This window comes from Erinaceus europaeus, chromosome 8 (genome assembly GCF_950295315.1).
Source record: "Erinaceus europaeus chromosome 8, mEriEur2.1, whole genome shotgun sequence".
In the NCBI taxonomy this organism is placed as follows: domain Eukaryota; kingdom Metazoa; phylum Chordata; class Mammalia; order Eulipotyphla; family Erinaceidae; genus Erinaceus; species Erinaceus europaeus.
In genome coordinates, this window is record NC_080169.1 from 102272855 (window position 1) to 102294224 (window position 21370).

At 38.4% G+C, this 21370-nt stretch overlaps 1 protein-coding gene across 15 annotated transcripts in view; it reads left to right on the top strand.

Moving 5' to 3' along the window:
* The window catches only part of MKLN1 (muskelin 1), a 439788-nt gene that overhangs the window by 346159 nt on the left and 72259 nt on the right, over positions 1-21370 (top strand). For all 15 annotated transcript variants that reach the window (XR_009551231.1, XR_009551232.1, XM_060196585.1 and 12 more), the window contains 3 exons: positions 6613-6690; positions 8455-8520; positions 20595-20707. Coding sequence is in view for 13 of the 15 variants with exons in the window: in XM_060196585.1 (XP_060052568.1) it covers positions 6613-6690; positions 8455-8520; positions 20595-20707 (257 nt within the window). In the remaining 2 variants the exon portion in view is untranslated. The remainder of the gene's footprint in view (positions 1-6612; positions 6691-8454; positions 8521-20594; positions 20708-21370) is intronic.

Consider the following 21370-nt stretch of genomic DNA (forward strand, 5'->3'; position numbering starts at 1 on the left):
CAGAGAAGGGCAAGAAATTCCTGCCTGCTAAATAGGAAAATCTCAATTAAATGCACTTTCTATCTAGTTTCATATAGTGGAAGAAACAGCATTTTGCATTTAGTACATAATGCTTATGCTGCCTCCCCTGCACTCTGGTATTATTCTTATACTATCTGTTTATCATGTCTTATTCTTTCTATTCAATTTTCCCCCTAGAAGTCTGGCTAGGAATATATTCTTTTTTAAAAATATTTGTTTATTCCTTTTGTTGCCCTTGTTTTATTATTGTACTTATTGTTGTTATTGATGTCGTCATTGGATAGGACAGGGAAATGGAGAGAGGAGGGGAAGACAGAAGGGGAGAGAAAAACACCTGCAGACCTGTTTCACCTCTTGTGAAGCGACTCCCCTGCAGGTGTGGAGCCAGGGGCTCAACCGGGATCTAACGTCGGTCCTTGCACTTCGCTCCACCTGCTCTTAACCTGCTGCACTACTGCCCGATTCCCAGGAATATATTTTCTTAAGAGCACAGATCTTAGTTTCTTGGTCCTTTGCCATACTCTTATTTCATCAGTGTCTGTCATTATCTTTACTGTTTCTCCTCCTCCTTTCTACACTGATTTTAATTTACTGCTTTCTTTCTTCTTAATATGAATGTTGAGGTCCTTAGTCTGACATTATCCACCCTCCCTCCTTCCCTCCCTTCTTTCCTTCCTTATTGTTATTGTCCTGGAACGTCACAGCTTTCCCCAACTTTTTTAGATGGAGATAGAAATAGAAGGAGAGGATGAATGGAAAAGAATTTCTAAAACGTTTTTTAAATATTTGCTTGACTACTCTGTGTAAACAGTATGACTTATCGGGATGCCAGTAAGAACAAAGCATGTGCTTTAGCTGAAGTAGTTTTTTTTTTTAATTAATTTTTCATTTATAAAATAGCAATATTGACAAGACTACAGGATAAGAGGGGTACATTTCCACACAGTGCCCACCCCCAGAGCTCCATATCCAATCCCCTCCCTTAATAACTTCCCTATTCTTTATCCTTCTGGGAGTATGGACCCAGGATCATTATGGGGTGCAGAAGGTAGAAGATCTGGCTTCTGTAATTGCTTCACCGCTGAACATGAGCATTGACAAGTTGATCCAAACTCCCAGCCTGTCTCTCTTTTTCCCTAGTGGGACAGGGATCTGGTGAGGCGGTGCTCCCAAGACATATGGTGGGGTTCTCTGTCCAAGGAAGTCGGGTTGGCATCATGGTATCATTTGGAACCTGGTAGCTGAAAAAGAGTTAAGATATAATCTAGAAGAAATTGTTGACTGATCATGAACCTAAAGGCAAGAATAATGAAGATTTGGGGTCTCTGTTTTAGAAAAAGCTAGTAGGTTTGTTTTAGATATATACCAGAGGGCCCATGACTTTAGTAGTTTTTGCTGAGCCTGACGTTTAATATGCAGGTGGACCCAGGTTATTGTCTGGGGAGATGGTGTCATATTTGGAAAAAGGATTGAAAAGCTGGATCAGGGAAGAGAGTAGCCCCCAAATATGGGGGAAAGTATATAAATATTGTTAACTGTAAATCCCATAGTCAGCACAAGAGCCTATGTAATGTCTGCATCCCTGTAGGTCTGAGCTGGCATTCTGTGGTCATGGCTAGGAACATTCCAGGCTGCACTAATTTCAGGACTCATCTTCCTTGGGTAGTAGGTAGAGTATGTTGTATAATCTCCATTCAGAAAAAGGAACATCCCCTATCATTATTGATCCACATTGAGGGAAAGGTCCTGTGGAAGTCCACAAAGCGGCCCATTATGTTGTTCCTGATGGAGATGATCAGTGACAAGTAGGAGTGGCAAGTAGGAGTTTTGGGAGGAGTTTGTTTTAATGTAAGGAACTCAGTGACACTGTGACGACTCCAAGGACAGTCCCTCCCACAGCCTGCCCTCTTTTCTGTTTTAAGCCTTTACTATATACAGACCATCTCTGTTGCTGTACTATCATTATTTAGAAGAATTAACTTTATCTCCGTAGAGTAAAATTACCATAGTAAAATTACCATAGTAAAATTACCATAAAATTTGCTACTTTGACTTTTTGAAGTAGTTTCCTCTGTATGTGTGCTAGTAAACACAGGGCACATACTTGATTCTTTTTTGCCATTGTTAATAGACTGGCTGCAGCCTGGGAGGTAGCACAGTGGATAAGGTGTTGGACTCTCAAGCACAAGGACCCCAGTTTGATCCATGGCATCCCATGTGCCAGAGTGATGCTCTGGTCCTTTCTCCCTCTTTCTGTCATAAATAAATACATTAACATCTTTGTCAGAGCACTGCTTGAGGAAAAGCAGATTTCTAGTGAACTAGGAAGAGGAATGAATTGAGGGCTAGTAAGGGACGTAAAAATGGCTTATGCTATTGATATATTACAAAATTCTCGCAAAGTTTAGAAAGTAGTCCCACATATTCCATTTTCTCTGACTTCTTGCAGTAATGAAAGAGCATAATGTTGACAGTTGGGAAAACAGAAATGTATAGGAAAAAAATCCTAAATCAAAAATCATCTTAATTCTGTTAACCAATGTTTGTCAGGGCTGTGCTTTCATTTGGTGTGTTTCTGTATGTGTTTAAAATTACCTTACAAAAGTTATGTAGTATTTGAATTTGCTAGTTTTCACTTTGACAATTGCTGACAATATTTTCTTAGGACAGATTTGTTAGATGGAAGAGAAATAAATTTGATGTCTGGGTAGTAGAGTAAGCTTTACAAATTAGTAAGAGAAGTGTTGGTTGAAGAAATGAGAATTTAATTTTACCTGCAGTTCAGAATGACTATAAAAATCAAGGATTCCTCTACCCTCCCTCCCTCCCTCCCTCCCTCTGTTCCTTCCTCTCACCTCCTGCCTCCATGTGGGGTGGGGTGTGTGTGTGTGTGTGTGTGTGTGTGTGTGTGTGTGTGTGTTTGTGTGTGTAATGGGATCATCACACATGTGTTATTTCCCTGTTCCTGGACTGACTTACCACCACAGCACTGCTGGCGCTCACGTGGAGTGCCTCCAACCAGAAGATAAGCCACTGGCTTCTCCATCACAAGTTCTAGGGACTCTGTGATACAGTAAGAATGCCAGGAGAGATCCTAGTATGAACCTCTAGTTTATTTAGTGTAGAACACAAGGCTTTATAGCAAACAGAACAAAGGACATATTTCACATATGTCAGAAATTATAGGTTTCTTAAAGGTCAGCTTGCCCCTATAGTGGGGAGGGGTAGGAATGACAAGAATTGGTGTGATACCAAAAGGTCAAGGCAGTTGTTTTCCATGTGGGCATCTTAATTATCCAAAGGTATTAAGGAAAACAGTGGCTAAACCAGTAGAATGAGATGAAACAGAAAGAGGCAAGGCTTGATGTAAATCATAGATATCAAAGGCAAGCAAGGAAATAGATTTGGGAGTCTCACTGCCAAGGTACTGGCAAGGGTGTATGATAGAGTGTGAGTGTGAGAGGCTTGTAGGCTTTCTGTGAGCTTGAGAGGCTAACAAGGGGAAACTGAGTCATGGAAGACTTTTCTGTCTTATCTCATCCCTATACGGGAGAGGCTAACAAGTGGGTTGTCTTTCCAGACCTCCATCCAAGGATGGGAGAGCTCCTCTAAGCTCTACCAAGCTTTCACATAGTCCTACACAGCACCAGTACTTCCTTAGTGTGATGGCACTCCTCTGTGTTGCTAGGACCAAAGCCTGGGCCGTGTACGTGGCAAGGCGGGTGCCATAGCTGGCGAGCTGTCTTGTGGTCCTAGGGATAGGATTTTCTTATCTGATGAGCACTGTTGCTGTGATTACAGCCTTACGTGCTCTTAGAAGAATTTATTTCTTTCAGTGGAGTCATAGAGGACTTAAGAGGAAGAGGAAATGGAGTCTTTTCTAAGATGAACATTAAGTAATAAAGTAGAATTAACTAAGCACACATGGTTTCAGTAAATACTGATATATTGGTTCTCAGAATGGTTCAGTCCTGGCGTGTCAGAATTTGGAAAGAACCTCAGGCCTTATTCAACACTTAAAACACCAAATAAAGAACTTAGTTAATCACTCAAGACTCATGTAAATATTTAGTATGGAGACTTAGGTAATATGATGATTGCTGCCATTAACAAATGTAAAATTAATTACTAATTCTGTTTTTAAAAATTATTTTTTTTTGTCATCTCTGGAACTTCACTGGCATAGGATAACTTTTTGCTACATAGAGACTAGGGTTGGGGAAGAGATGGGAGGGTGGGCAGGCAGGAGAAGGGGAGAGGGGGAGAGAGAGCGAGAGAGAGCGAGAGAGCAAGCAATACAGAAGTGCTTCAGCACAGTATGGGTTGGCCTTGAACTTGGGCCACACATAAGGCAAAACAGCACAGATCCAAGTGAGCTATGCTGCCTGCCTACTTTCTCTATTTTTATCTTGTATTTCTCATGTCTTATAGGTTCCTCATATCCCCAAAGTTACTATCTTTCACTCTCCCTCTTTTTCAGTGAGCCATTGTGAGGAGTTAATGTGTGTTTTAAAGCCCTTGTCACTTTTGAATGATTTTATCTTTTCTGTTTAAAGATTTTTTAATCACTATTTGCTTTTGATATAACTTTCTGAAAATTGAGTAAAATTTATTGTTTTATTTCTCTGTAATTCTAAAGTATTATTGTCATCTTGTCTGTATTATTAGTAGGAGCCCTATGTGTTTTTTTTTTTTCTTTTTTGTAATGTTAAAGAGCAGCGCTCAGGATAAGATGATTGGGGCAAGAATTGTCAGGAAAATCCACTGGAGAATAGATTATCTGATGTAGAAACACTTAGGAGTCAACTTAAGAATTTGATTGTTTTCTGGTTTAACAGTAAAAATATGCATACTGATCTGTGAGTGCTAGTTTAACAAGGAGATAAGAAATTAAAACTTCCTTGTTGTAAGGATTTTGAAAAGTCCCAAAAACAAATTAAAAAGAAACTGGATGAGTGTGTAGAATGGAAGTTTCCAGTCAAAGCCATCTAAAGAGGCTTGAAAGCGGAAGGGTTGGTTATAATTGAGCCTCTTGATTACCCAGAAAAGAAAGAGATTAGGGAGATTTTTCTAAATTGCAGAGTTTCTGGCAAGTAGGCAACTCTTAAAGAATAAACTTATAAATTCTTTGTAAAAGTAAGGGGTTTTTTTTGACTAAAAGAAGCAAAACGGAAAACCTTTTTTTCTTTTTTTCCAGATTGTAATCAGAGTTTATAGTAATGATGACTATAAACTATAATCTGTCTTTAGCTCCCATGACAGGAAATGCTAGTTCTAAAAGTATGGAAATGTTAAAGCTCCTAAGTCCAGATACAAAGTAGATTTCATGGTTGGTCAGTTCAGTGATCTAGTTTCTTTATCTCTTTCTGCTGTGTCACTATTATAAAATTGCCTTATTCTCATACCTCTACACATTGGCTAGGACAATTGTGGATACATGTGCTGAGATGACCACTTCTAGAAGACTAAGAGTAGATTTTTCTTTGTCCAGTTTGTTCATTTAAAGTAAAACATTTTTTAAATGTCCTCTCTCCCCCACCTCCTCATAATTTCATTAGCCAGTATTGTATTTCATGGTACTTATAACTAATCTTTATTGATGAGGCATGAGATTAAATCTGGGTAATTACTAAGGATATAATGGGTGTGGGGGGGGAGCTGTTTCTCCACAGCCATCATAGTAACTGGCCTAACAACTCCATTTATGTAGTGAATTAAGAATTAGTGATGAAACAGATTCAGGCATTTTGTGAGACATGAATTTCAGATATTATTAGAGTTCCTCAGTTTCTCAAAATATACATTTCCTTATCTATAAAGTAGAAGTTCATATATAGACTTAAACCAGATAAGTAAGACAGACAGAATAGAGTCTAACATTTTAGTATTCAATAAATATGTTACAATTACGCTTTCCCCCTTTCCATCTTCACAGTCACTTTATTGAGGAAATGCTGATCTATATCTATCACAAGGACACAGGCAGTTTATACTCAAGAAAATTTAGATGAAAGTGGAATTTTCACTCTCAAGTATTCAATTTGCTTTTTTGAAAGATATATTTTAAAGATGTAAACCAGAGTAATTAGAGCTTCCATTTCCTTCTCTAGATTTACTAGTAGTTTTTATTTAGTAGTGATAAAAATAGAGAAAACAATAACCAATATAACCTTGCTTTTATGGCTGTGTCACCTAATAACTTTACTATCTATAGTTGAGGTGGCATAAAAACTGAAATGACTGTTGCCGGATGGTGGCGCACCTGGTTGAGCGCACATGTTATAGCGTGCAAGGACCTGGGTTCGAGCCCCTGGTCCCCACTTGCAAGGGGGAAGCTTCATGAGTGGTAAAGCAGGGCTGTAGGTGTCTCTCAGTCTCTCTCCCTGTCTTCCCATACCTCTCAATTTCTAGCTGTCTCTGTCTAATAAAAATAAAAATGAAAAAACTGAAATGACTTATGAAAACTTTACTGTAGTGTTGCCATATTTGATAATTTCCCTTACTTTATGCCTTTACATTTTAATTATTTTGCTGTAATAAAAATGTAAGGTGGCTATGGTGTGATTCTTTTTCATTCTTTGATGTTTGCAGATGGCTTATTCAATCAGTATATCAGTCAACAGGAATACAAGCCACGGTGGAGTCAGATCATTCCCAAAAGTACCAAAGGTAAGCCCTGCCTACTAAGTTGTGGATGCTTTTGCTTTAGAGTCTTGGTTTCATTTTCTGTAAGGTAACTCACGTTTCCCAGTTCCCCACTAGTGGAAAATTAAGATGTTTAAGAAAAAGCATAATTTCCTTAACTAGATGGCAGATTTCATTTATTATAAAATTTTCTTTTAACCCGTTTTGTTTTACTACTATAGCAAGAGAATGGGTACGATTTTAAACACAGAAACACTGTAAACTTGTAAACTATTGTATTGCCAGATGTGTTTCTGTAAATCTTCGTTTCTCCATAATTGCTCAGTAAAATCAATAGGGCTTTGGGCTGAATAGAAATGGTCATATCTACATATACGGAACTTTCTAACTAGGTGGTAATAAAAGCTTGTATAGTAGTCCTAGTAAAAATTAACACTAATATAATTAAATCTTTACAGATATTTATGAGTTTGGAGCCTATGTAAATCTTGAGCCCCATGCTGTGAACACTGCAGACCATTTGCTTCTTATAAAGACTGTAAACTTAATAATTGAATCCTTTGCTAATCCTCATCATTGATACTTTTTTCATATTGGAGGAAATTTTTGCCACTTTTTCATTAGTTCTCACTGTTTACCAGATACTCCTGTAATAGAAAATGTAACAATTCTCTGATACCTAAAAGAAAACCAAAGAATGTTTAGCTCTTTTATCTATAGTCTTCACATATTACTAAGGCCTTCTCTTAAATAGTGAGAAAGCTTTCCCTGGTAGTAGTGTTACACATTAATATACCTGGCAAATTTTTTATGAATTTCCATTAGCTGTTATTTGAACATCATTTTTCTATTTTATTATTGTATTTCAGGTAATTTTCTTTTCACATGTAGATTGTTATTTAAAATGAATGATTTAAATATGTACATAAGCATGTACACATACTAACAATGTACTCTAGTATTTAATAATCCATTCTTGAAAATGGTAGTACTGACTAGTGAGGGGAAGAAGAAGGGAAAGGACAAGACCTTAATAATAATGAACTGCAAACTGTAAACCTAATTATTGAAAAAGAGAGAAAAAAATGCAAAGGATGTCTGAATGATTAGCCCTTGAACACAACAGTAATGATTTTTTTTTAAAAAAAAACATAACTCTTCAGTTTTGCATCTTACTTTGTATATACAGAGACTGACATTCAGTCTTATAGTTCTCCTGTGGAAACAATAGTCAGAGATAAGCAACTCTTAAATATTCTCAGTGTTCAAATAAGAGTTGAATTATGTGGGACTGATTTCTGAAATCTTGGTATAAGCTAAATCAGTAAGGAAATTACCACTAATATAAAGCTTGATTAACATCTTAGTTTTCAGAATTGTAAAACTGTTCATTATATTAACAGACAGTGCCTGGAATATAAGTGTGAGATCTGATTGCATAGTTATTTTTCAGTTTTTCACTTGCTTATTTCATAGTTCTAAGTTTTTTTTTTAACTTAAAATTTCTATGGGATATGCTATCTTTGCTGATTTGTTGTGTTGATCATAGATACATTAAAATAACTTGCAGTTACATTAATAACCTGAAAGCAGTTGGGGATAAAAGGTAAGATAATAATTATAAACATAACTATTATGAGTCATATCCCTCTTACAAGTTCCTTTACCTAATACTGAAAGAATAAGCTTATGCAATATTTTATTATCGACTGACGAAAGAAGTACTCTGGGTTTACAGTTCTGTATTATTCCTTTGAAAGATAGTTATCACTATTGTTTCTACCTTAGGTGATGGAGAAGATAACCGGCCAGGAATGAGAGGGGGCCATCAAATGGTTATTGATGTTCAAACAGGTGAGGAATAGAAAGCAAATTCTCCTAACACACAGGCATTTAAACCTACCAGGTAAACATGAGTGTATCTCTTTATGTTCATTACAAAAGTTAAATATTGTCAATCCTAACCAAGGATCAATGAAAGTATTAGGCACTAGCCATAGGTATAATTGAAACTAGTGGCACTTGAGGAGATCTTAGATAAGTTAGGAAAAAATGTGGCATGCAGCCTTTTATAATTCCACGTGAGGTGTAGGGTATGTGTGTGTAGCTTTATATGACTGATTTTCATAGTCAGCTGTTGAGTATCTGGATTATTGATGTGTTTGCAGTTTAATATGTTACAGTAATACAGGAACTACTGCATCAAAAGAGAAGTTTGTGTTTTTTTTTTTTTTTGAGAAGATACTATTTTTAGAGGGAGAGACTGTCATTAATTGGTAGCTTATGTGTTGTTAGATCCATTAATTCCATTAATACACTGCTTGTGAAGCATTCCCCCCTGCAGCTGAGGCTCGAACCTTGGGCCTTGCACATGGTAACATTTGTTTTTTTGTTCCACTGCTCCTGAAGGCCATTTTTCCCATTTTGTTGTCCTTGTTGTTGCCATTGCTGTTGTTGTTGGATAGGACAGAGAGATCGAAAGAAGAGGGGAAGATAAGGGGGGAGAAAAAGACAGCTGCAGAACTGCTTCACCGATTGTGGAGTGACACCCCCCACCCCTTAGGTGGGGAGCTGGGGGCTCAAACCGGAATCCTTAGTGCCAGTCCTTGCACTTAGTGCCATGTACACCTAACCTTCTGCGCTAGCACCCGAAATGTTCTCTAAACTTATAGAAGATAGATAATAACATTTTAAAAATTAACTGTGGCAGGAGTGACAGCATTGTGGTTATATAAAAAACTTTCATGCCAGACGCTCTGAGGTCCCAGGTTCAATCCCTGGCACCAGCATATGCTAGAATTGCACAGTGCTCTGGCCTCTTATCTCTTTTTCTTTCCCTCTGTATTTCTCATTAAAATAAATTTAATTTTTTTGAATTAACTTAAACTATTATAGTGGCTTGCAAACTATTTTAGGTGTATTATTAATGTCTTTTTGGAAATGGTTTATTTGAAGGCCAAGGAAAGCGAATTCCTAATCTTATTACTAGTTTTTCACCCTCTCCCTTCACAGATAGAGGCTTACCTCTGCGGTAGTCTTCAGCATCTTTTTTTTTTTTTTTAACCTGAGAATCCAACAAATACACACGAGCTTCTTTTTTGTTTTATAATTTCAAGGGGGGGTGGAAGCATGCACAGATCACTGGTTCACCACCATATTGTTCTCTTTGTGCTCCTACTTGGTGCTGGCAGTTGACTAGGACCCTGCTTCCTGATGTTCTAAGCACTCTGCTGGGCCACCTCTCTGGCTCCTTTATGTTTTTTTTTCCTCCTTAAATAATCAAATTTTTATACAGATTGTTTTCAAAAATATATGTAAGTAAAATACTTTGTGAAAATAGAAATGGAATTTGCATTTAGATAGTCTGCAGTAGTTATTCTGGGGTTCACTTTTTCATTCAGATGAGATACAGAGAAGGAGGAATCCCTTGACGCGAGAGTTTCCCCTAGTGCTTGTGGTACTGGGGCGCTAGAACATGGGACAAATTAATTGCAAGACACATGCCTTACCTGGTGATCTATCTCTTCAGCTTGAGCTTTATCCCTGTTTTGAACACAGAGTTGGACTTACAATGCTTCCCCCCCCACCAGTAATGAAAATACTAAGCTCTTAAAAAAATGCTGGTAGTAAATAAAAAAAAGTGTTTTTAATTCTCTAAAGAAAATACTACTTCCTTAAATGTGAAAGGGTTGTGGTTCACGTAACATTTAAGGTTCACTTCCCTAGGGAGCAGAAGGAATCTCCAGTGATTTTGTAGCCTATAGTTGGCATCCATGTATGAGCAGAGAGCACATAATTTTCCATCTTTTTTTATAATCCATGGGATTTAAAAATGGAAAATAAAAATATTCCAGTGATGGGCAGATAGAATTTAGTCTGAACAGAATCACTAGGATTAAAAGTGAAATTTCCAGATAACGGAGATCCTTGAAGTGAAATATTTACAAGAGAATAATAAAGGTCCAGATATTTTATTGCATTATCTTTTTTTTATAAGAGTAAACAAAAGTGCTTATGCATGAAATGTAGGATATCAGCAGACTCTTGGTAGCACTCCCTTTAAAAAACACACTTTGAGTAAAGGAGAGTTTGATTTGCTTTAGAAAGAGTAATTAAAGTAAGCATGGTTAGAATGGCTATTCTAATCATGAGGTATTATTCCAGATGAAATCTTTAAAGGTGCATTCTCTTCTGTGTAGCTTCTGAGAATGTCTGATAGATTAGCAAAGGGTCACACAGAAAAATTAACCTGTATTTGTGCTTCTAATGATAGCATCAGGTTATAGAAAGTAATAAAAGTTCTTTCAAGAGGGTTTTTTTCATTTTTTTAATTTCTGATTAATAGTTGGTTATAAGATTGTAAGATTACCGTATTTAGTTCATATCACACCCATCATTAAAGTTCTGTGTCCCAGCCCTCCCAAAGATAACCACTGTAGTTCTTATAAGTCTTGGAAACAGTTTCCTTGCTACTGTTCCCCCTCCCCCCCCCCCAAGATCATGTGTATCAGCTCTCTGGATTCCACATATGAGTGAAATCATCCTGTAGTAGTTTTCATCTCTTTACTTATCTTGCTAGGCATAACCTCTCCAGTTCTGTCCATTTTGTCCCAAAGGATAAAATAACATCATTTTGATTCCAGAGGAGTATGTCATAAATCCATATACCAAAACTTCTTAATCCAGTCATATGTTGATGAACGGTTAGGCTGCTTCTACTCTTTGGCTCTTGTGAATATTGCAGCTATGAACATTGGGGCACGTATGTCCTTTCAAATTAGTGTTTGAGTATTCTTTGGATAAATGCCTAACAGTGGTACTGATGGATCGACCATAAGGTAAATCCATTTTTATTTGTTTAAGGATTTAGAGATAGATATTTTATGCAAATATTTCAACCACAGAAAATCTGGGGATTTATCTTGTCAGAAGGATTTTTATTTAGATCCATTTGATGTCTGAATCATTTTTATTTCTTTTTTTTTCTTTTTTTCTTACTTCCTGAATGATGGATCAAGTCTTTCTAGGCCTAAAGGTGATGCTAGACTGACTTTTTTTTAAAAAAAGCTTTTACTTAAAGGAACCCCAAACCATGTAGGATAGCTAAATAAAAAGCCAGCAGCTTAGGTGGTCTGTTGTATAATCTTAGTGGATATTGAACCTATAGTACTAGACTTTCCCCTCCCTTTACTATCAAACTAGGCAGTTTGAAACTCCAGCATAACCCTGGTGTTTGGTAAGTACAAAAGAAATTGAGGAGATGGATATTGTTAGTTACTTGGAAGAGCCAGCCCTTCCTTCTTTGGAAATCTGAACTTTTGATATTCTGTCTCACTTGCGTAAAAATGCCTTAGTTGTTGTTTTTTAAGCATACTGCATGATGGGTCTCCCTGATAGTCCTTAAATAAGCCTGTGAATGAGATAGGTAAATAAACTTGGGTTTTCATCCTTAGTTAAAAAACCTCTCCCTGTGGCAGCTATATTTCGGTTGTATCATGTCTTTTTTTTCATACAGTTACCAGTAAAGAATTCTGACACACACAATTAAAACTTTGAAGTATATTGTCATAGGAAGGAAATACAACCTCCCAGTAGGGGAATTCTGCATGCTTGATTCATCCACAAGACTAGTTCATAGTAGTCTTGTAGCCATAGCTTTATGTAAGAATTTAAGGGCCTGGAGGTAGCTCAGTGGCTTAAGCGCACATGGCGCAAAGCCCAAGAACCAGCATAAGGATTCCGGTTCAGGCCCCCAACTCTCCACCTGCAGCGGGGGATCACTTCACAAGCAGTGAAGCAGGTCTGCAGGTGTCACTTGTCTCCCCTTCTCTTGTCTTCCTCTCCTCTCATTTTTTCTGTATGTCCTATCCAACAACAGCAATAACAATACAAGGACAAGGGCAAAAAAAATGGCTGCCAGGAGCAGTGGATTCATAGTGCAGGCACCGAGGCCCAGTGATAACCCTGGAGGCCAAAAAAAAAAAAAAAAAAGAATATAGGGGTCAGGTGGTGGCACACCTGCTTAAGCACACACATTACAGTATATTACAGACCCTGGTTCAAGCCCCTCGTCCCCACCTGCAGGGGGAAAGCTTCACAAGTGGTGAAGTAGAGCTGCAGGTGTCTGTCTCTCTCCCATCAGTTTCTCTGTGTCTATCCAATAATAAATAAATAAAATTTTTAAAAAATGAATGTAAGGAAGGCAGGTTAAAGATCTGCTGAGTCATGATAGTTAAAAGGACTGGCTAAGGAAGGGAAGACTATAGATATATAGATATATAGATAAAGATAGATATAGATATATAGATATATTACAATGTGTTCCTTGGTCTAATTTATTTCTTTCAAAAGTTAACCTGTCAAATTAAGTTCTACCAACTGCCCTGTCAGAAGGGTTAGACTTTAATGATTTAATACATATTTTAATGAGAGAGAATATGACCAGAGAACCACTGTGGTTGCTTTGGGATTAGACTCGGGCTCTTAGCCACACAAGTTCAGCTCTACCTGCTGAGCCACCTGCCGCACCATGGGATTCTGATTTTCAACTAAATATTCTATAGTTTGTCTTAGTTCTTTTCCTTTGGGTTTTTATATAAAACTAAGAGTAAAACTGATTTTCGTCACTAATGTGTTAACCGTTATTTGTTCTCTCTCTTTTTAAATTTTTATTATATTTATTTATTTATTTTCCCTTCTGTTGCCCTTGTTGTTTTATTAGAGTTGTTGTTGTTATTGATGTCGACAGAGAGAAATGGAGAGAGGAGAGAAAGATAGACACCTGCAGAGCTGCTTCACCACTTGTGAAGTGACTTCCCTGCAGGTGGGGAGCTGGGGGCTCAAACCGGGATCCTTAGTGCCAGTCCTTGAGCTTAGCACCACGTGCGCTTAACCTGCTGTACTATCTGCCCGACTCCCTGTTCTCTCTTTTTTACACATGGTTTTTTATCTAAAATTGGGCCTACTTTATATCACTGCGTAGGCATCAAAGAGGAAGGACTGCTTTAATTATGAATGCAGTGTGCCCTCTTGTGGAGGACTAGGCGATGAGCCCAGTCTGATTTACTCCTAGCACACAGAAAATGCACGTTGAGGTTCCTGTGATTAAACATGACATGCTTCTTGTGCATTGAAAAAGAAATTACGTTCTAGCATGTCTTATTTTCAGTGTGTATAGGCTGTGTAAATTAGCACTACTGGTAGTAGTTGCAGGGTTTACATAGTTCTGGTACCAAAAAGACCAGTACTAAGAATATGGTTGAATCCCAACTTCTGTGACCTAAGTAATAGAAGATTGGTTAATTGATTGGTTGGGGGAGTCGGGCTGTAGCGCAGCGGGTTAAGCGCACGTGGCGCAAAGCACAAGGACTGGCATAAGGATCCCGGTTCGAACCCCGGCTCCCCACCTGCAGGGGAAGTCGCTTCACAGGCAGTGAAGCAGGTCTGCAGGTGTCTATCTTTCTCTCCCCCTCTCTGTCTTCCCCTCCTCTCTCCATTTCTCTCTATCCTATCCAACAACGACAACAACAATAATAACTACAACAATAAAACAACAAGGGCAACAAAAGGGAATAAATAAAATAAATATTTTTTAAAAAAGAAGTAAAAAAAATTGATTGGTTGGTTGATGATTGATTCATTTGTCTTGACATTCCTTAGACATTTTGAACATGATCTATTAGTGAAAATTTTACGTCTAATCCTTTTCTTTCTCTGTTCTTCCATTTTAGTCAGCTCAGGGTGATGCAAAGTCTTGTCTGACCATCCATCGTACCTCTACTCAAAATCTTCTATAGCTTCTTCACTGCCTGTGGAGTCAGTTTCTCACTAAAGCCTTAATACTGTCTTTTAACCTATTTCATGATCTGGCCACTGCCTATCTTTTTAGTTTCTTTACCTACTACCTGTTGTATTCTGCTTTTGATTAAAGAATTGAAGAGTTTACTTATCAGACTTTTTTTCTTTTTGCCACTGTAGGCTAACTTTTTCAGATAGATAGGACAATACCACAGGGCTGAAACTTCCTGTAGTGATGTAGGGGGAGGAGGACCCAGCTCAAACTTGGATTTTGCACATGGAGAAGTAGGCACCTAGCCAGGTGAGCTGTTTTGCCTGCTTCATCACACACTTTAACTACTTTACTTGCATCATTTAATGTTCACAGTGTCTTTGAGATAGATATGTTTGTTCCATTTTAGAGCTGGGGAAACCATTGGCTTAGGAGCTTGCTGGTCACACACTTGTAGTGAGAGAGCTGTGATTCTGAGGTCTGTCTGAATTTAGAGTACATGTCTTTATTTATTTGTTTGCTTGTTGGGGTACAACTAAACACAGTTCCCGCCACCAGAACTCCATATCCCATCCCCTCCCTTGATAGCTTTCCTATTCTTTTTATTTTTATTTATATATTTTTAAATTTTTTTTTAGATTTCCTATTCTTTAACCCTCTGGGAATATGGACCCAAGGTCATTGTGGAATGCAGAAGGTGGCAGGTCTGGCTTGACTGAACATGGGCATTGACAGGTTGATCCATACTCCCAGCCTGCCTCTCTCTTTCCCTAGTAGAGTAGGGTTCTGGGGAATCAGAGCTCCAGGACACATTGGTCTGTCCAGGGAAGTCTGGTTGGCATCATGCTAGCAGCTGGCACCTGGTGGCTGAAAGGAGAGTTAACATATAAAGCCAAACAAGTTATTGACTATTCATGAACCTAAAGGCTGGAGTAGTGCAGATGAAGAGTTGGGGGGAGGGGGTGTCTCCATTTTGTAGACAGCTAGTAGGCATATTTTAGTTATATTTAAAAGGGCCTGTGGCTATACTAGTTTTTTTTTCTCCGCCTGAGCCTGAAATCGGATATACAAGGTGGATCCTTGTTATTGTCTGGGGAGATGATATCATGGCTGAAAAAAGGACTGGAAAGCTGGATCAGGGAAGAGAGTAGCTCCCAAATATGGGAAAGGTGTATAATTATTGTTGACTGTAAGCCCCATCGATTTGATCTGATCTGGGGCCCATATTCATCTTAGGAGCCTATGTGACCTCTGCATCCCTGTAGATCTGAGCTCACGTTCTGTGGTCATGAGTAGGAACGTTCCAAGCTGCCCCAATATCAGGACCCATCTTCCTCAGGTGTAGCATAGAGTATGTTCTCCAGCCTCCCTTCGGAGGATGGAACATTCTCTACCGTTGTTGATCCAAGTTGAGGGCAAGGTTCTATGGGGGTCCACAAAGGGGTCTGTTTTGTTGTTCCTGATAGAGATGACCGGTAACAATAGAGGGATTGACTCGAGGTCTAGGCCCATCATGTCTGTTTGGGAATCTCAGGACTCCCCGATTACAGCCCCAGCTGATGGGGTGGCCTGATAGTGACTGAAGAGTCATCGTTAAAGTTTGCCAGTCTCTTGCCCTTATTCAGCTTTTGCAGTCCTTGCTTTGATGAGGTTAGCTTTGGAATGAGTGAGAGAACTGTAATAGAAAATAGATGAGGAGGTTATCTAAGTCTAAGTAGACACTATTTCATTATGAACTTGATATTGACTCACTGCAGACTATTGTGTACTTTTGCTTTCAGGTATATATTTTGCCCTAATTTTATGGATACATGTGAACATATGCTCTATCTCATGGAACCTGGTCTATATCTAGGTTTTGGGACTTTGTTAGGAAGTGAACCACCTGGAATGGAATTAGAATCCTATGAAAGGAAAGGTCTCACCTGAGTAATGAGGCTGAAGGGTTGACATTCCATGTCTGACGTCTCTGGACACAGTCTGAAGTGAAGCATGCTGAGATGGTACTTGTTGCGTTGATTAAGTTGGGATCAGCAGATGCAATATCTTTTTATATGAATTGAGGGAAGCATGCAGGAAAGTGAGCCCCACTCTAGAGGTTCCAGGACTGGAGAAATATATGCTCTATAGAGGAAGTGGGAGGTTCCTGCTGTCTTAGGGTTTAAGAAGGCAATAGATAGTTATTACTATAATCACATTATTTGGCAGTTGGGTTAACTTTGAAAAATCCCTTTGTTAGGATTTGCTGTATCATATACACAACATCACCATAATTTGTGTCCTTTGACATTATTTGTATATAGCTGTGCCACCGGTTGCTTCTGTTCTCCCTGGTCTCTTAAGAGAGTCAACATATCAAAGACTCAGTCTATGGTCTGTGCATTAAAATTTTTGAGACATTCAATCAGTATTTCCCCTCTCATATTAATTAAATAGTGATTTATATGACTACAAATTAATAGGAGTGTACATAAACACCATTCCCACTACCAAAAGATTGTGTCCCATCTAGTGCCCCCCCACCCCCCAAGAAGCCGAACATCCATCCTCACCCTCACCCTCACCCTCAACCCCGGGTTTTTACTTTGGTGCCCTACTCCAAGAGTACATGTCTTTTAAAACAGTATTTATTTATTTATTTTTCCTGTCTCTGAACCTTGGTATATGCCTTTTACTCTGTTTGAAAAGCCATTTTCTATTTCCACATTCTACCAACAAAGTTACTTTCCAAGGCATGGATCAAATGCCAATGCCAGCTTGAAATCTTTACTGACTTCCCTCACCCAGGTCTCTCCTACTTCCTTTTTAGAGCCCTTGTAATGCTTTCTGTCTTTCTTAGGGCACCAGTATGCTTTGAATCATGGTGAGTTATGCCCTTGTTTTATATCCCTTCCTAGATTGTGAGCTCCTAGTAGATAGGCACTCTATCCTCTTTGTTTGTATCCCTAAAGGGCCTTGCCAGTTTAGATTAATACTAAAAAATATTGATGGAACTTAGTTTAAATGCTGGCAAAAATAGCCTGTGCTCCTTTAAGAAAAAAGTATTGAGGCAAGAACTGCTCCTCTAGGGAGATGGTACTGTCCCAGGGATGGATATAAATTGTTATATAATACACATGCATAAAATAGACATATGTTCAAATACTAACAGCCTTCTTTTTTTTTGTTTGTTCTTTAGTTTCTGCGTATTATCTCTCATTGAAAACATTTTATATCTTTAAATCTTTTTCTGGTGTTTGTTTCAGCTCTGAATGATTTAGCTCAAATGATTATTTCATTAAGGTTTTTGCTATGTATTTTATTCAGGTATGTCAAAAAAGTTCCTATTTCCATCTGATTCACTCAATTTTACTATTAAACATCAACAGGGACCACAATGCACTCAGGCAAGAATGACATCTTGGCTTGACGCCACGGGGAGGCTTGCTCTGTGCCAGATTTTATTTTGCTCAGCTATCAATGAGACTCTTGTGGAAATGTGGGTTTTCTTTGCTGTGAGAATTTATGCGTACAAAGAGACCTGCTTTTCAGAAAGAACATTGAGAACCCAGTGCCCAGGAGGAAGGGTTATTAAAGTCAATGAACTAGGGTAACCTTATCCAGAGGGTATCCAGAAACACTATAGAGCAAAAGGTCAGTTTCTACCACTGCTTTAGTTATATACCCCTCTTCTTTTGTAATAGGGTTAAGTTCCTTTAGAATCAGGTCCTGACAAACTTTGTCAGATAAAAATGCCTTAATTTTTTTTTCCTTCTGTAATTTTACATGTCTGATTGTTACTGTGTATCATTTGGAAAACACTGTTCCTTAACAAGTGGCAATGCATTTGATAGTTCTGAGGTGGTTCTGAGGCAAGGTGGTTTTTTAATAGTTTAAACTGAGTACATTGTTCCAGATTTATGAATAGTCAGAAGGGTTCACAGCACTGAGACATGGGGCCACATATAGTCATGCTGCTTTTTAGTGCATCTGTAGTACTTAGTAAACCACAGTGTGTGTGTGTGTGTGTGTGTTTCAAAGATAGAAATGCTATTTTTTCTTCACAGTACTTGTAAAGTTTTTGTGTAATTTTTATCTTTTTTATTAAATACAGTTTATTTATTTATGAGAGAGAGATGGGGTGGGGGAGACGGAGAAAAAGCAATAGCAGTGCTCAGGTCTGGCTTATGGTGGTGCTGGGGGTTGAACCTGGGACCTCAAAGCCTCAGGCATGAAAGGGTGTTGTATAATCATGGTGCTATCTCCCCAGTCCTTGTATAACTTCTATCTAAAGAATTTTACCACAACTCTGAGAATTTTTGTAAATTAAAAAAAGCTTAAATTGCGGGTTGGGCAGTAGTGCACCACAGTATGAAGCGCAAGGACCAGCGCAAGGTTCTGGGTTTGAGCTCCTGGGTCCCCGTCTACAGGGGGGGTCGCGTCACAAGTGAGTGAAGCAGGTCTTTCTCTCTCTTTTTTATCTTCCCCTCCTCTTTCAGTTTCTCTCTGCCCTATCCAACAACAGCAACAACAACAATATCAACAACAATGGGGGGAAGGCCTCTAGGAGCGGTGGATTCATAGTGCAGTGCAGGCACCAGGCCACTGCGATAATCCTGGACGCAAGCAAACAAACACAGAATACCTTAAGTCCCAGGAAGTCAAGTGAGCTGTTTGTCCAGTTAGCACTAGGACTCTGTTCACTTTCAGTGGTCTGTCCTTATTCAGAAACATTGTTTCAGTTTCCCTAGGTTATTTGAATAGAACGGAAAAGCCATATAGAACTTGAAATTATATGAATATACGACAAAAATCTCTTAAACTGACGGTTCACATGTGAAGAACAAGGGTTTTTTAATTTAAATAAGTGTTCAGTGTTTCCCAGCGCACTTTGAATTTTAACCCTGCATGGTGGGACATAGCTTAGATTAAAAAAAAAAAAAAAAAACCTGTGTGTGTCATTGTAGGGCTTGTCAGAGACTACAGTCTTACAGCCTTCCTATAATGTCTTATTTAACTTTAAAAATAATTGGTGGGTTTGCTGAACCAGTAGACATTTCTGGGAAGGGGGATATTTGAGGAAAGGAAAGATAGTGTTCTTAAAAAGAAAAACAAAATGAAGGATGCTACACAGTGTTGCATATGAAGATTTTCCACTCTTCACTGAGCAGTACGTCAGGTGCTTGCTTTGCTGCCGTGATTTTCACTGGGGCTTCATTCTCATACATTTCCACCACCACTGGCAAATTCTTCTTATTTTTGGATTGAGAATGGGAGACGGAGGAAAGAACGAGACAGAGAGAGGGAAAGGCACCACACACTTCAATTTCTCACAGCTTCTCCATCGCCTGGTGCTCCTGTGTGGCGGCAAGGGGGCTTGAACCCAGATCCTGAAACATGTTAAATGTGCATTCTGCTGGGTGAGCTATCCCCTGACCTCAAAAGAAATCATCCCTCCCCCCCCCCCACAGTTGTAAAGACATTTCAGAGTTAGAAGGGAACATATTGTCAGGATTCCTATTGGGATTTCTGAAGATTGATTTTAGAGGAGTTAAACTTAACACAATCTATTTCGAGGAATTTCTCCCAGTTTCCATGGGAATACTAAGGCTGTGCAACACTTTATTCTGAAGATAATCTAACTTTAACTCAAAGCTAGTTTTAGCCATTGTTTTTGGTATTGCAATAGAGAAAAAACACAGTTTTAATGTTAAGCGCAGGTTTCCCCCCCCCCCCCAGAAACAACTAAATGTCTTTATATTTTACACTATATATTCTGGGATTTTTACTTTTTGTAATCTGAATCTGCTGCACTGTCAAACTGGATAATGTAGATTTTTCATAACTACCATAGAAGTCACAAATTATGAGATTCACTTAAGATACTTTCACAATATTTACTTTCCCCTCTCCTCCACTGCAGAGCTGTAGAAAGTTAGGGAGTGTTTGAATCTCTCAAAAGAGGGGATCTGAGGCAGCCTTTCTCTATATTCTTGGGGTAAAGAGTACTGATCTAGTGTGTATTTTGGAATGTTAGCCACTCAAATCCTCACTTTTTCTTTAGTTAGATATACCCCCTTGAAGAATCTTAGAAGCAACAGGCTAGCTTCAAGCTCTTCACGTAAATTCTAAGTTAATTTTTTTTTCCTCATTTGTATAGAGACCGTTTATTTGTTTGGTGGCTGGGATGGAACACAAGATCTTGCAGACTTCTGGGCATACAGCGTGAAGGAAAACCAATGGACATGTATCTCTAGAGACACTGAGAAAGAGGCAAGTTCTCAGACAATTCGTGTGTCTGTGTTATGACGGTGGGGGAGAGGGGATATGTATATTTCTTTTTCTTGGTGGTTTATATTCTTCTCTGCTGTCTGTCACTAGTAGTAGCCAAAGATTTTCTGATGAACAAGGCTGGTTTAAGTGTGAATGCGGTCCAGCTTCTATATCTAGTTCTTCAACTACTGGTACATGAACAAATCTATCTTTAGAGCTAAATGAAACAGGTATTTTATTACATTTAGTTTTAACTATGTAACTGCCTTTTTCTCTTATTTCTTTATCACCTCTACTATTACTTTGAGCATCAGTCGTATTTTGATATGCCCTTGGAAAATGTCTTTTTTTTAATGTTTTCCTTTTTATCCTAAATATTTTATTTTTAACTAATTTGTTAATTTATTAACCACAACACTGCTCAGCTCTGGCTTATAGTGGTGCAGGGGATTGAACCGGGGACTTTGGAGCCTCAGGCATGAGAGTCTCCTTGCATAACCATTATGCTACCCCCACCTGGAAAATGTCTGATGTTCTCATTGTTTAACTATTATGGTCCCATTATATATATTATATATATATTATAATTATATATCATTATATATCAGTCCTCACAAATGATATGTTTTATTATTTGTGTGTGTGTACCTGTTTATGTTTACA